We start from the raw sequence: 13,500 nt of genomic DNA, 5'->3' as shown, positions 1-13,500 counted from the left end.
AGAATGACTAGCATATTCAGTCTTTTTTGAATACTAAAGAATGTCTTAAAAAGTTATTCTAGATCCTTTGGGTGTTTCCTAAAGTGGATTAATACATCAGAGTCTGGATTCAAATTCCAAATAAAGCTGATGAATACACATAATTATTATCTCACCTGCCTTAGATCAGGTTATTTGTTTTCTTCAGAATTGAGCTGGAATCCATCTCTGATAAGGACTTGGAGGAATTAGCCAGTTTGAGGTCACTTTTATCAATAGCTGTTTTATCTTTGTGGCCACAAGTGAATTTCTTAGACCAGCACTCTTCAATAGAAATATAATGCAAGCCACATATGTAATTTTAAATTTTCTAGTAGCCATATTTTTAAAAGTTAAAAAAAAAAACAAATGAAATTAGTTTCATAATATATTTTATTTCGCAAATATAGCCAAAATATTATTCTAACATGCAATCAGTGTTTTAAAATTATTGAGATATTTTGTGTGGTTTTTTTTCCACTAAGTTTTCTAAAATTTTTTTTTTGTGTTTTACACTTAAAGCACATCTCAGTTCAAACTAGCCACATTTCAAGTGCTGGATAGCCCACGCGTGGCTAGCACCTACTGTACTGGACAGCACAGTGCTGACATGGTGAGGCTCGGCAGCAAAGTAGGGAGGCTTTACCGGTCAAACCAGGAGTTTGAGCTTTACCCTGAAGGCTGTGGGGTCATAGCAGAGCAGTGTTATTTTTAATTTTGAACTTAATCAGGTGGTCTCAGAGAATGCAGGTTAGAGATTGAGGAGTGGGGGCTGTAGCATGAAGCACGTTAAAGGCTGTTGTAGGGGTCCAGGTGACGAGTGATAACCCAGACTCAAACACTGCGGGGGACATGGACCAAAGGAAGAGTGTCTGAGAGATTTAGGAGGTAAAATCATCAGAACTGGGTGGTGACTGCTGGATCTGAAGGGAGGGAGGGGGTAATCTAGGATGGTTGTCCAGTTTCTAAACCTGGGTAGTTGGGCCAGCAGTAGTGGTGGTAACTGAAACGGAGGGAGGCAGGCTGTGAGGGGGTGAGTGCGGCAGGGTACCAGCTGGGCCATCGTGCTTTCCGGCAAATTTGCTTTGCAGGCTTTCAGAATTCAGGCCAGCGTTTGGTGTAGGGGACAGTGAGTCTGATTGTTTGAAACAACTGTTTGTTACAATAGCTCAGTGATTTCAGAGAAAGCAGTGGGAGTACAGACATGCTTTTTCTCCTTGCTGTGAGCACAGATAGGTGATCACTGAGAAAGTGGAAGCGCTGAGCAAGAGGTGGAAAGCGTGGAACTTAGGGGCCGTGGGAGCAAAGCTTGTGTTAGACAGTGGGTGCTGAGCCACAGGTTTTGTCACCCATTATAACACCTGCTGGTCACACTCCTTTTAAAACATTGTCGGGTTGTAGATTTGCAGTCACTATTCTAAGTAGACTGTAAATTGAGGGAAAAGGTCCTTTAAAAAAAAAAAGGCTAAAATTAATATCACTCTTAACTGTGTGTCAGGCACTAAGTTCTTTACAGAGGTATTTTATTTAATCTTCACAAGCACCCTCTTGAAGTACTGTTGCTGTCTGCAGTTTACAGACAAGGAGACTGAGGCCCTAGAGGTTAACAACTTACCCAAGGTCACAAGGCTAGCAAGGAATGGAACCAGGACTTAAATGCAAACATTCTCTCTCCAGGCCTTTCTTCTTTCTGTTAAACGGACTCTGTTGTTTTCTGTTCTAATGCCACACAAATAGGCAAATCCTCAGGCCGAGAACCTTATGCTTTTATCCTGTAAGCTCCAGTATAACTTATTTCAGTTTGGTTCAGGTCCTCCTAGAAGAGACGAAACTCCAGAATTGAGCCTTAAACTGCCTTTCAGGGGAGCAGATGATGGCCGGATCCTTGGGTGACCTTGTGAGGACAAGGTGGCACGGTGTGTTCAAAGGTCTCTTCCTTTAGCTCATGGCCCAGTGGTAACTGATAAAGGGTGTGCTGGTTACTTTTTATTAAAAATGTTTTTTAAGCCCTCTTGTAAAAATTCTTATTTCATTTATAAACAAGCGAAACCATGTTAGCTTTTCTTCATGTGTTCTCATGAAAGATTTTATAAATTTTTTTTACAGAACAAATTTTATAAATATTTGAATTTGGAAGGGGATGAGAGTCCATAACATGGTAGAGACACAAAGGCATTTGTACAAAGCTTCAAAACTTGTCCAGTTTTCCTACCGTATTTAGTGTGGCTTCTTTCTCTTTGGTCTACAGATGAAACACGTGAATGAAAGGTTTCAAGATGAGAAAAATAAAGAGGTGGTTCTCATGTGCATTGGCATCACTTCAGGAGTTGGACGGCTGCTCTTCGGCCGGATCGCAGATTATGTGCCTGGTGTGAAGAAAGTTTATCTACAGGTACTTTCTTAATAAGCCTTTTTTTCCTCCGGCAAATTTATCCTTATCACCTAATGGCTCATTATATGTACTTATTTGCTTAAATTCTTCTGTAAAAATGAGAAATATTTTCTAGAACTTAACTTTTACAAGCAGCCTTTCAAGGGCAAAATCAGTTATGAGTTTTGGGTTTTCAACATGAGAAATTGGCGAACAAACAACAATCTTTGTCTTGTCATGGAACTCCACCAAACCAAAATGTTTTTTTGCCCATTGCTTTTTCTAAGAATGCTTTATTTTTGGCATAGTTCTCATAGTCACGTGCCTTTTGCAATACCCTGTGAAATTCAGGGGTGTGCGTGTCTTTTGAGTTTCTTTACTGCAGATCGCCTCCTGGGTATTGTGGGGTGTGCTATTCCAAGATCACGTCGACACTTATTTGACAAGTATTTAAGTGACTCCTCCGTGCCAGACACTGTGCTAAACGCTACAGATGAAATATGGTCTGTGTGCTCAGTAGTTAATGGTCTCCTGGGAAGACAGATAAAGCAGTGCTGCAGCACAGTGGAATAATGGTATGCTAGATGGGTACCATAGAAACATAGGCGCAAAGCATCTAAACCACTGGAGGAGGTCTGAGCAGGCTTCCTGGGCTGGCGGAGTGTTAAGAGGTGAGTAATAGTTAAATAGATAAGGAAGACAGAAAAGGGTGTTTGTTGCAAGCAGAGGAAGCCACACGGGCAAAGAGATGTTAGGTCTGGGAAACAATGTTTGAATGGACTAAAGAGAGAATAGTAGATTGATTGGCTGAGGGGTAGGCAGGAGTCAAGTTGGGAATGGCCTTTATGAGCACAGAAGAGGCTGAACTGTATGCTGAAATCTACCAGGAGCCATTAAGGATTTTAAGCAAGGGAGTGACATGACATGAGTTGTATTTTATAAAGCTTAACCTAGTGACTGTGAAGGGTGGAATGCAGAGGAGGAAGGGCAAGAGTTCAGACAGTCACAAAAGGCCACATATCGTGTGGTTCCCTTTATACGAAGTGTCCAGAATAGGCAGATCCAGAGATAGAAAGTGTAGCTTAGTGGTTGCCAGCGGCTATGGGAAGGAGGGTATGGGGAGTGACTGCTCCTGGGTATGGGGTTTCTTTTGGGGTGATGTAAATATTCTAAAACTAGATGGTAGTGATGGTTGTACAATCTTGTTATTAAACTAAAACCCACTGTGAATTGTGCACTTTAAATGGGTGGGTGAATTTTTTGGTATGTGAATTTATATTTCAATAAAGCTATTATTATTATTTTTTTAAAAAGCGGAGGCACAGGGACTAGTTGGAGAATACTGAAATGGTCTAGGCAGGAGGAACCAGGGCAGAGATGTTGGGATCAAACAGGGATACAGGAAATGAGAATTCAGTGGAGCCACCTAAGCTGGGTCTGAGATTTGTGGCTCAGGTAACAGTGGAAGGTTTTGCTATTTTATCGAGATCAGTAATTCAGTAGAACAGAGTAAGATGATGAGTTTGTTTTTGCCATGTTACGTTGGTAGTGCTTGTGGGAAAGCCAAGTTGAGTTTGGAGCTCGTGGGAGAGCGTGGCTAAGAGACCTGTGGGACTTTGGCATTCGTGGGCTTGTATGGGGTGAGTAGAGCGTGTGCAGGGGACACTGAAAGGGAGTGGCCAGACTGGTAGGAAAAAAGCAAGGCACATAATGTTTCCAGGCGCAGGAGTGGTCAGCAGTGTCAGTAACTAGTGAGAAGGCAGGCACGTTAAAGACTAATAGGTTTTCACTGGATTTAGCAGCAGAGGGGAGTTTCAGTGGAGTGGCAGGTGCAAATGACTGATCATGATCAGCTGATTGAATGGAAATACAGGCAACTTTGTCAAGGGATTGGCTGTGGAAGGAAGGTAAAGGAGAGACAAAAGGGGGGCTTGGGACTGGGGATTGAGCACGTCTGTTCACTGTAGAGATGAGGGGCAGTACCTGAGCAGGGCCTTGAAGGAAAGGTAGAACTTGGGCGAAGGACATGGTTGGAAAAGACATTTATTACAGATAAATTGCCTTTAATTGATTTGAAGTAGTAACCATCACCATTTACTGAGCACTTCCACGTGCCAGACGATGAACTGAATGCTGTACATACACTATCTTCTTTCCTCCTTGCCCAGCCCTTTGAGGAAGGTACCGTCGCTGTTTCCACTTATGGATGCCAACGCGGAAGAACAGAGAGGCTACCTCACTGTGGGTGTTTGTGTATAGCGCCAGGCAGAGAGCCGCAGGAAGGAGTCTGGTCACACAGCTAGAAGGAAGTGCAGACAGCTGGTAGAGTGCTACTTTTTAAAATGTTCACTGTGTTAGGATCATTCCCCCTTTTATTAATACCCAACTGCTGATATCCCTGTCGAACACTTAGCAGAACATTGTCTTGTTCTCAAGTGTCAAGGGAGCCCTCTAATGGAAATTGGTTGTATTACAGACTTTTGGCTTCCTTTCATTTATTAAAATAAAAAAGGAGTGCCCATTGTGTGCCCCAAGCACCAGCCCAGACCCTGGTGGGGGTGATACAAACAAGACAGACGTGGTCCCTGAGTTCCTGGAGCAAGATTGAGGCAGGAGAAAGCTGGGCGTGAGTGGGAACTCAAGAAGACAGGGAGAGTGGCCTGGGAAGAGGTTGGGAAGAGCAGGGCATGGGAAGAGGAGGGCCCAGATTAAACAGGGCCTTGAAATCCCTGATGCAGACATTTTACTTGAAGCTAGTAGGTCTTTGTTGGAGAATGACGGGATTTTACATTTTAAAGTCGCTGTGGTCGCTCTGTGTGTGGAGGCTGTATTACTGGGAGGGAAGCAGGAGTGCTGGAGGGAGGCAGACCAGTTAGGAGGCCAATACTGTGTCCGGGTAGAGGCGATGGGGGCCCAGACTAAGGTGCTGTGATGGATGAGGTCATGGTATGTTTTACACATCAGCACTTTACTCCGGAACAACTATAACTTTAGAAAGTTTCCCCCTACAGGCAGGGCAGTCGGGTCACTTACAACATATTGGGGGCACATATGTTAGTATTTCATGTGATTTATGAAAGAAAATATAGCCTTTCCTAGCTTGTCCCATGTTTGGTCTGCAGTTACACAGCAGTGCGTTTAGAATCAGTAATTTCATTTTGGATGAAAGGTTAGTCACAGCCTGGCTTCTTTTAGGTCGCATCTGATTTTTTTCATCCAAATGTGGTGCAGTGTGTGTAGCACCTGGTAGTACGGGCTGAGTCACAGGCGAGATGACTGCAGTCCAGCCCGGGGAGGCCCGCGGAGGAGAAAGGCGGCCTTCAGTGTGTCCTGTGCTGCTGGGAGCCACCGACAGCACAGGGGCCAACGCAGGCCTACCCCACGCAGGCGGCTGGGCTCACCACCCCGCTCTGTCCCTCCTTTTTCCTGGCTTCCCTGCCCCAACTCCCAAACATTCAGTGTGGGTTTTGATTCTTGGCTCTTTCTTTTCTGCTGCGACCAACTCCAGCTCTGCCTGTTTGCTTATTCTTCCTTCTCTCCCTCTCCCTCTCTCCCTGCCTGGCTGTCCGCCCTTTGGCGGCCTTTAAGGGTTGGAATGCTTCTGCTGCTTACCTTCCTCTCCTGCCTTTCGTTGGTGCTGTGTTTTCTCAGACATGCCTGCTCCCTGCTTTCGTCTGTTACAGCTCAGCCTGGTGGGGCCACGGCAGTTCCCCTCCCTCTCTGTCCCCATCACACGGGTTCTGAGTAGCCTCCGGGCCCAGAACACACTTCACAGCCTCCCACATGGTCTACTTTTGGGGCACAGTCATCTTGGGTTTGGGAGGCTGCAGAGTAGAAAAGCACAGGCTCTGGAGTGTGATATGACTTGTCTCTAGATCTGGCAGAGGGCTGTGTGAGGACTCATGGTGACAGCTTGCTTGCTTGCTTATTTATTTATTTATTTATTTATTTAAATTTATTTATTTATTTAATTTATTTTTGGCTGTTGGGTCTTTGTTGCTGCACACAGGCTTTCTCTAGTTGCGGCGAGCGGGGGCTACTTTTCGTTGTGGTGCGCAGGCTTCTCATTGCGTTGGCTTCTCTTGTTGCGGAGCACGGGCTCTAGGCGCGCAGGCTTCAGTAGTCGTGGCTCGTGGGCTCAGTAGGTGTGGCTCGCGGGCTCAGTAGGTGTGGCTCACGGGCTCTAGAGCGCAGGCTCGGTAGTTGTGGCGCATGGGCTTAGTTGCTCCACGGCATGTGGGATCTTCCCGGACCAGGGCTTGAACCCATGTCCCCTGCGCTGGCAGGCAGATTCTTAACCACTGTGTCACCAGGGAAGTCCTGGTGACAGCTTATTTAAAGTGCCAGCCCAGAGTGGATTATTAATAGATCCTTGCTTTTATTGTTTTAGTATTCTATTAAATACTGAGGCAGATCCTGGTTTGGAACAGGTATCAAGAAGGAGACCTTAGTTATCCTGATTTGGGGATCTTTGCTTATAGGTAACAGCATTTAGGAATATATCTTACACTTCTGCTTAAGAGTTCTGAATTTAAACTTCCATCAGGGTCCTGGGTTCCAGGTATTTTCAGCCTAACAATTCTAAATGCCGAGCAAAGAGACCGAACTGCATTATATAGAATAATGATGGTTAAAGAAAATCTTTGCAAGGGTTCCTGGAGTACTTTATTAGGAGGGGAAAGGCTGTGTCCTGGTATCTTCTCAGTCATCTTTCTTAACTTCACAGACCTGTCTTTCTAGTCACCATTAAATTACTGCAGATTTGTATGTTTAATATGTAACTGTTTCAAAAGTGTGAAATTTTCAAAGGTTTGTAAGTTGTAACTCTAATGACAGAATAAAAAACTTTGGGTTTAGATCACTTTCCCATCGTGTCAGATTTCTCTGTGCCATGGACATACTGAAGTGTGGACGTCATATCCATGTATGTAAAGCAGACAAACCCAAACAACATGTGTGTACACAGAAGAGGTCTAGGAGGCTCACCAAATTGTTGAGCGGTTATTCCTGACGAGGAAAGTGGGAATGGGTTGAGGGTGGGAGGGGGTTGAAGGGAGACTTTCATATATTACTTTATATATTTTTCTAAGGTTTGAAATTTTTCAAGAATGTATTCATGAGTTACTTTTGAAATTCAGAAAACTTTTTGGATTTTAGAAAAACTAATCACTTTTGGATCCAACTTCCTGTGTAAGCTTCCTCTTCTGGTTGAAGTAGAATGAACTGATCAGCCTTGTCCAGTTTTCTTTTTTTTGTTGTTGCTGTTGGGACAGACTCCCTGTGCAGCACTTCCAGAGAACTGTGTGCTTTAGAAGAAGCCAGCCACTTGGCTGTGCCCTAAACACTTCCCTTTAGTGTGATGGACCTGCAGATCTCTGCTGCCAACTACTGGGTTCCTAGCCAGAGGCTCTGAAAGTCTGGAAACTTTATAGTGAATAAATTTATAGGAGCAACCCTTGATTCTAACTGTGGCCAATTGTGCTCTTGCCTCCGAAAGTGCCTTCTGCTATTCAGGTGCAGCTCATTTTTCCTCTTCAGTCATATACTTAGATTCCTGAGCAAAACTTCCCCTGACAGTTCTCTAAAAATGCTCTCTTTGTGACAGAAATGGGAACGGTAATAGCAAAAAAAACCCATTTTTTTTTTGTTTGTTTGTTCTTAGGTACATAAACTAACTTAAGCGGGGGGTTATTCTTCTAGAGCCTGTTAAATTATGACAGAAGATATTTCCATGTATGGTTTTAAGAAACAAAAGCAAGGAAGACATCTCAACAGTCAATGCCTTATTAAATGTCAGTGCCAGAGCCTAGAAGAGGATTAGGAACCTTTGAATCTCTTATTTAAATCTAACCAGAGCTACTGCGTTTGGTGTGGAAAAAAGATTGTATGTGATACTAAATTTATTCACCTTTCAAACTGGGGCCTAGTATCTACAGATCAGTAGATGTTTTGGGAAGTGATGAACCTCCTACACGCAGTGTGCTAAACCTTGGCCTGTGCTCCTTGTGGCTCAAATGTCCCTGCATGTGGGGACTATGCATGTGGGGACTATGTATGTCCTCACCAGCTTGGCCTGCTTACCTCCTAATTTAGCTACATTTGGGGTAGTTACATCTGCTGAGAAAGAGCAGTGTTTCTCACTACTATAGCTACAAATAAGGCAGAAGTAGCTAGGTATTTTCTGAGAAATGCTAAAGAATAAATGTGTAAATTTCTATAAATTCAATTCTTAAAGAAAAACCAAGAAATTTTACTTTTAAATAACAACTAATAATTTTTATTTAACAATTGTTATTAAAATTTAACAGTTTTAAATATTTGAAAAAGAGAATATAAATTAACATAATTTGAATTGAGAAAAGGAGAACTTGCAGTCAGGTAAAGTATTAAGTAATATGCTCAAAATATATAATAATAAATTTGAAACTCTTATATGATTTCTTTTTTAAAAAAATCCATTGTGTATCTATACACTAGCAATTCTTTTTTAAAATAATTAATTAATTAATTTTTGGCTGCGTTGGCAAAAGGCAACGAAGATGTTGCTGCCCATAGGCTTTCTCTAGTTGCGGCAAGCAGGGGCTACTCTTCGTTGCGGTGTGCAGGCTTCTCATTGCGGTGGCTTCTCTTGTTGCAGAGCTTGGCCTCTAGGCAGGTGGGCTGCAGTAGTTGTGGCACTTGGGCTCAGTAGTTGTGGCTCATGGGCTGTAGAGTGCAGGCTCAGTAGTTGTGGCACATGGGCTTAGTTGCTCCGCGGCATGTGGGATCTTCCCGGACCAGGGCTCGAACCCGTGTCCCCTGCATTGGCAGGCGGATTCTTAACCACTGTGCCACCGGGGAAGCCCCTCTTATATGATTTCTTACAAAACTGACCAAAGAACAAAAATTTGAAGGGGCCAAAAATGGATAGAAAGATCAGGATAACTACCATAAGTGCCTCGGTCTCATGTTACATAAATTGGTCCAAGAAAACATTTGTTTATTGAGCAAAAATGACTTTGTGCTAAGCTTTCAACAGTCACTCTGGTTGTCTTACCTTGGAAGAGATTTGTTCTGAACAAAATAGTAAAAGAGTAGGAAGCACACTGAAAGCTAACCTAGTAGAATTACAGTTGTGTGGTTGGGAATATTTGGTATACAGCTTTACCAATTAAACGCATTGCATCTGGCCCCGTGATGTCCTAACATTTTACTCCAGGTTCTCTGGAATTTGTAATGATAGATACATTTCTAAGATTCAAGTATTTATCTCCTTTTGTGTTTGTAGATAGAGTAAAAATGTATCTAATTAATAATATTAGGATTTGTCTTTATTAGTTTTTCAATAAAAATAACTCAAATCTTCACTTACTTGCTAGTTTCAACCCACTTTCTACATTCTGATTTATCTTTAAATCTCTTTTTGTGTAGATGGGCAGCATCAGGGAGTCTTTTTATCAAGGTCACAGAGAGCTAGAACCTGGTCTGTCCCTCTGAGCCTTATTAGTTCTTTCCAATCTATAGGCTGCAAACCCAGTAATTACCCACCACTAAGAAATTATGCTTACGCTTTGAGGGAAATTGGATTGGAGAAAAGGATGTTTAAGTAGAACATAAAAAATCAGAATGTGGAGATTATCTTCTTTAGAAAATGTGAAGTGCCAGACTTATTTTTCAAATAGCCGACTCAGAGTCTTAAACTAATTATAATTCTACCATAAAGCTATATTTTAATAATGAAGAAGAAAAATTGACTCAGCTATATAATATGATGTTGTCAAAAAGTGACCAACTTGGAGTTTAAAACCTTTTTCAAGAGTATGTTTCTTATTGTGGTGTCAGTGGACAACTTGTGTCAAAGTCACCTGGGGAGCTTGTGAAAATCACCGTTCCCAGATCCCTGTTCCTCAGGTGATCTTGATGTGCACTAAGGTTGTGAGGGGCTGCCCTGAGGCGTGCAACCAAGCTTGGTATGCCATAGACGTGCCTAGTGGGTCCTGGGAAAAACAGAGCAGATGAAGACGGTGATCCAGATGGCTGCTTTATGTGGCCTCTCCCTTCCTCCCCAGCCCCACTGTCATCGGAGGGTACCCTCTGGAAATTGTTCCATCGTTCCCTGCTACCTACTGCCCAGGCAGACCATGGGTTCCAGGCTGGCTCCATCCAGGGTTACTAAACCTCCCAGCATCATTTTCTTCATCTGTAAAATGGGGAAAACATTAGTACCCATCTCATAAAATTGTTATGAGAATCACGACCTAAAGTCCTTAGAAAAATGCCTGGCATTTCATAAACATTAAATAAATAATAGTTGCTATTATATGAATACTTTTTAAAAAAGCTGATTCTTTTTAAAACATTTCTTCCACTAATGAGTGAATGATCCAATTTTAATTAGTTCTTTGCCTAAAAAAGCTATTGAATTGGCCACTCCTTCCTTTTTTGTACCCACCATACTTTGAATATACAACTACAGCAACATCTAGAACACTTCATATGCATTTATTTATTTACATGGTCATCTCCCCACAACCCAAGGGTAGGAACCAGATGTTATTCACATAGCACCGTACACAGAACATAGCACAGTAGCTACCAAATGGCAGGGAAAATCAAGTGTTTGATTCTATTAATTACTCTAACGCTAAAATGAAAGTGTTCAGTGGTGCAAAATACTTCTCAGCCTTAACTCTGGGGTGCTTAAATAGGGTATATCTGTGACTTAGCGTCAAAAGACATAATGTTTGAAAATATTCTTTGGTAATAATAGTCATTGATTTATACCGTAAATAAAACTGGATTATATAAATTAGTTCTTAGGATGTTATAGCAGAATGTGTTCACTGTTTTCACTGCATATTATGCATCATATATTTCCTCTGACAGTCAAAATTTAATTGGAATTTGAATAATCAAAATTCAGTACACATTTATAGAATATCAAATCATAGTTACTTATTTTAATCTCTCTCACTTGATCTACCTATGCTCACCATGTCTGGAATATTAGCAGGCACTATATTCTAAATTGATTATTTAAATATCTAAAACTTACATCTCTGTATTCTTCAAACTAGAAGTTCTGTGATGTGAAGGACGGATCTGGCTGGCATATTTTCATTATGCAAAGGACTAATACCAGTAAAGTGCATTCAGTTTCAAGGGTAAAATTTTTAAATCATGTCTGATGAGTGAATTTGAGCTGATATTCAAAGAACAAATATGTATTGAGCACTGACCAGGTACAAGATCCTTAAACCTTATAATATGTAGTTCAAAGATGACTTTTGTACAGATTCTGATCTCAAAGAGCTTTCAGCCTGGAAAGAAAAGTAAGTATATAAAAATCCTTACTTTTGGGCTTCCCTGGTGGCGCAGTGGTTAAGAATCCGCTTGCCAATGCAGGGGACACGGGTTCGAGCCCTGGTCTGGGAAGATCCCACATGCCGTGGAGCAACTGAGCCTGTGCGCCGCAACTACTGAGCCTGCACTCTAGAGCCCATGAGCCACAACTACTGAGCCCAAGTGCCACAACTACTGAAGCCCACGCGCCTAGAGCCCGTGCTCTGCAACAAAAGAAGCCACTGCATGAGAAGCCCACGCTCCGCAATGAAGAGTAGCCCCCGCTCGCTGCAACTAGAGAAAGCCCGTGCAGCAACGAAGACCCAATGCAGCCAAAAATAAAATTAAAAAAAACAATAATAAATTTATTTTTTTTTAAATCCTTACCTTCTTCTTTTTTTTTTTTTTTAAGTATTTGTTTATTTATTTATTTATGGCTGTGTTGGGTCTTCGTTTCTGTGCGAGGGCCTTCTCTAGTTGTGGCAAGCGGGGGCCACTCTTCATCGCGGTGCGCGGGCCTCTCACTATCGCGGCCTCTCTTGTTGCGGAGCACAGGCTCCAGAAGCGCAGGCTCAGTAATTGTGGCTCACGGGCCCAGTTGCTCCGTGGCATGTGGGATCCTCCCAGACCAGGGCTCGAACCCGTGTTCCCTGCATTATTGGCAGGCAGATTCTCAACCACTGCGCCACCAGGGAAGCCCCCCTTACTTTCTTCTTGTCCCTTAATGGAAATATTGAGAAAGTGCTAGGGGAACTTGGGGGAGATGATTATGGGAGTTGATTATGTATATAAAATCAAGGTGAACTGGGCTGAGGAGGCGACTGACCAGTAACCACTTAAAAGTCCTAAGCCTGTTGCTCAGTAATCGTGACGTTCACTTTTCCCGAGAGCAGAGTTGACATTGTGGTGTCTGTCCTAGGTCCTGTCCTTTTTCTTCATTGGTCTGATGTCCATGATGATTCCCCTGTGCAGCGTCTTTGGGGCCCTCATTGCTGTCTGTCTCATCATGGGTCTCTTCGATGGATGCTTCATTTCCATTATGGCCCCCATTGCCTTTGAGTTAGTTGGTGCCCAGGATGTCTCACAAGCAATTGGATTTCTACTCGGATTCATGTCTATACCCATGACTGTGGGCCCACCCATTGCAGGTAAATTATATTAATTCATAGCATTTTCTACTGTAGGTCCTAAGTCTCACTTATATGTTAAATATATTATGATTTATTGGTTTCTGGTGTCTTGCTTTGTATGTGCCTTATCTATAACATTTTTAATAAGACCAGCTGTAGATGGCATGTTGGAAAAATTTGCCGATGAGGTCCTCTTATTCTTACTGATATCTAAAACACTCAGTGAAATGTGTAGCAGTTAGGTTCTGGACTTTGAGCTTTCAGAGTTCCTATATTTCACTTAGTATGTGTTTTGGAGGAATAGCAGTGTGATTTCTTTTTAGGAAGAGGTGAAGATTCTAAAAGATTTCTAAATATGTATGCTTTGTGTAAGAGATCATAGCTCCCTGAGAAGTAGTTAATGAAAAATAACACTTAGTAGAAACAACCCAAATGTCCATCAGCAGATTAATGGATAAACAAAATGTGGTATATCCATACAGTGGAGTATTATTCAGCCATAAAAAGGAATGAAGTGCTGTACTGATACATGCTACCAGGTAGATGAACCTCAAACATGTGCTAAGTGAAAGAAGCCAAATACAAAAGGTCCCATATTATATGATTCTATTTCTGTGAAATATCCAGAATAGGTAAATCCATAGAGACAGAGAACAGATT

The 13,500-nt window shown here is 42.2% G+C and overlaps 1 protein-coding gene and 1 long non-coding RNA gene across 2 annotated transcripts in view; one reads left to right on the top strand and one right to left on the bottom strand.

Moving 5' to 3' along the window:
- Positions 1 to 13,500, bottom strand: part of LOC309634624 — a 58,117-nt gene that overhangs the window by 10,825 nt on the left and 33,792 nt on the right. The window lies entirely within an intron of this gene.
- The window catches only part of SLC16A10 (solute carrier family 16 member 10), a 137,274-nt gene that overhangs the window by 113,788 nt on the left and 9,986 nt on the right, over positions 1 to 13,500 (top strand). The window contains 2 exon segments of the mRNA XM_082404804.1: positions 2,267 to 2,410; positions 12,630 to 12,858. Of these exon segments, the coding sequence (XP_082260930.1) occupies positions 2,267 to 2,410; positions 12,630 to 12,858 (373 nt within the window).

The sequence above is a fragment of the Balaenoptera borealis genome, assembly GCF_965194805.1.
Source record: "Balaenoptera borealis genome assembly, chromosome: 9".
Lineage (NCBI taxonomy): Eukaryota > Metazoa > Chordata > Mammalia > Artiodactyla > Balaenopteridae > Balaenoptera > Balaenoptera borealis.
Note: the sequence above shows the minus strand (reverse complement) of the source record. Positions and strands in the feature narration are given on the sequence as shown.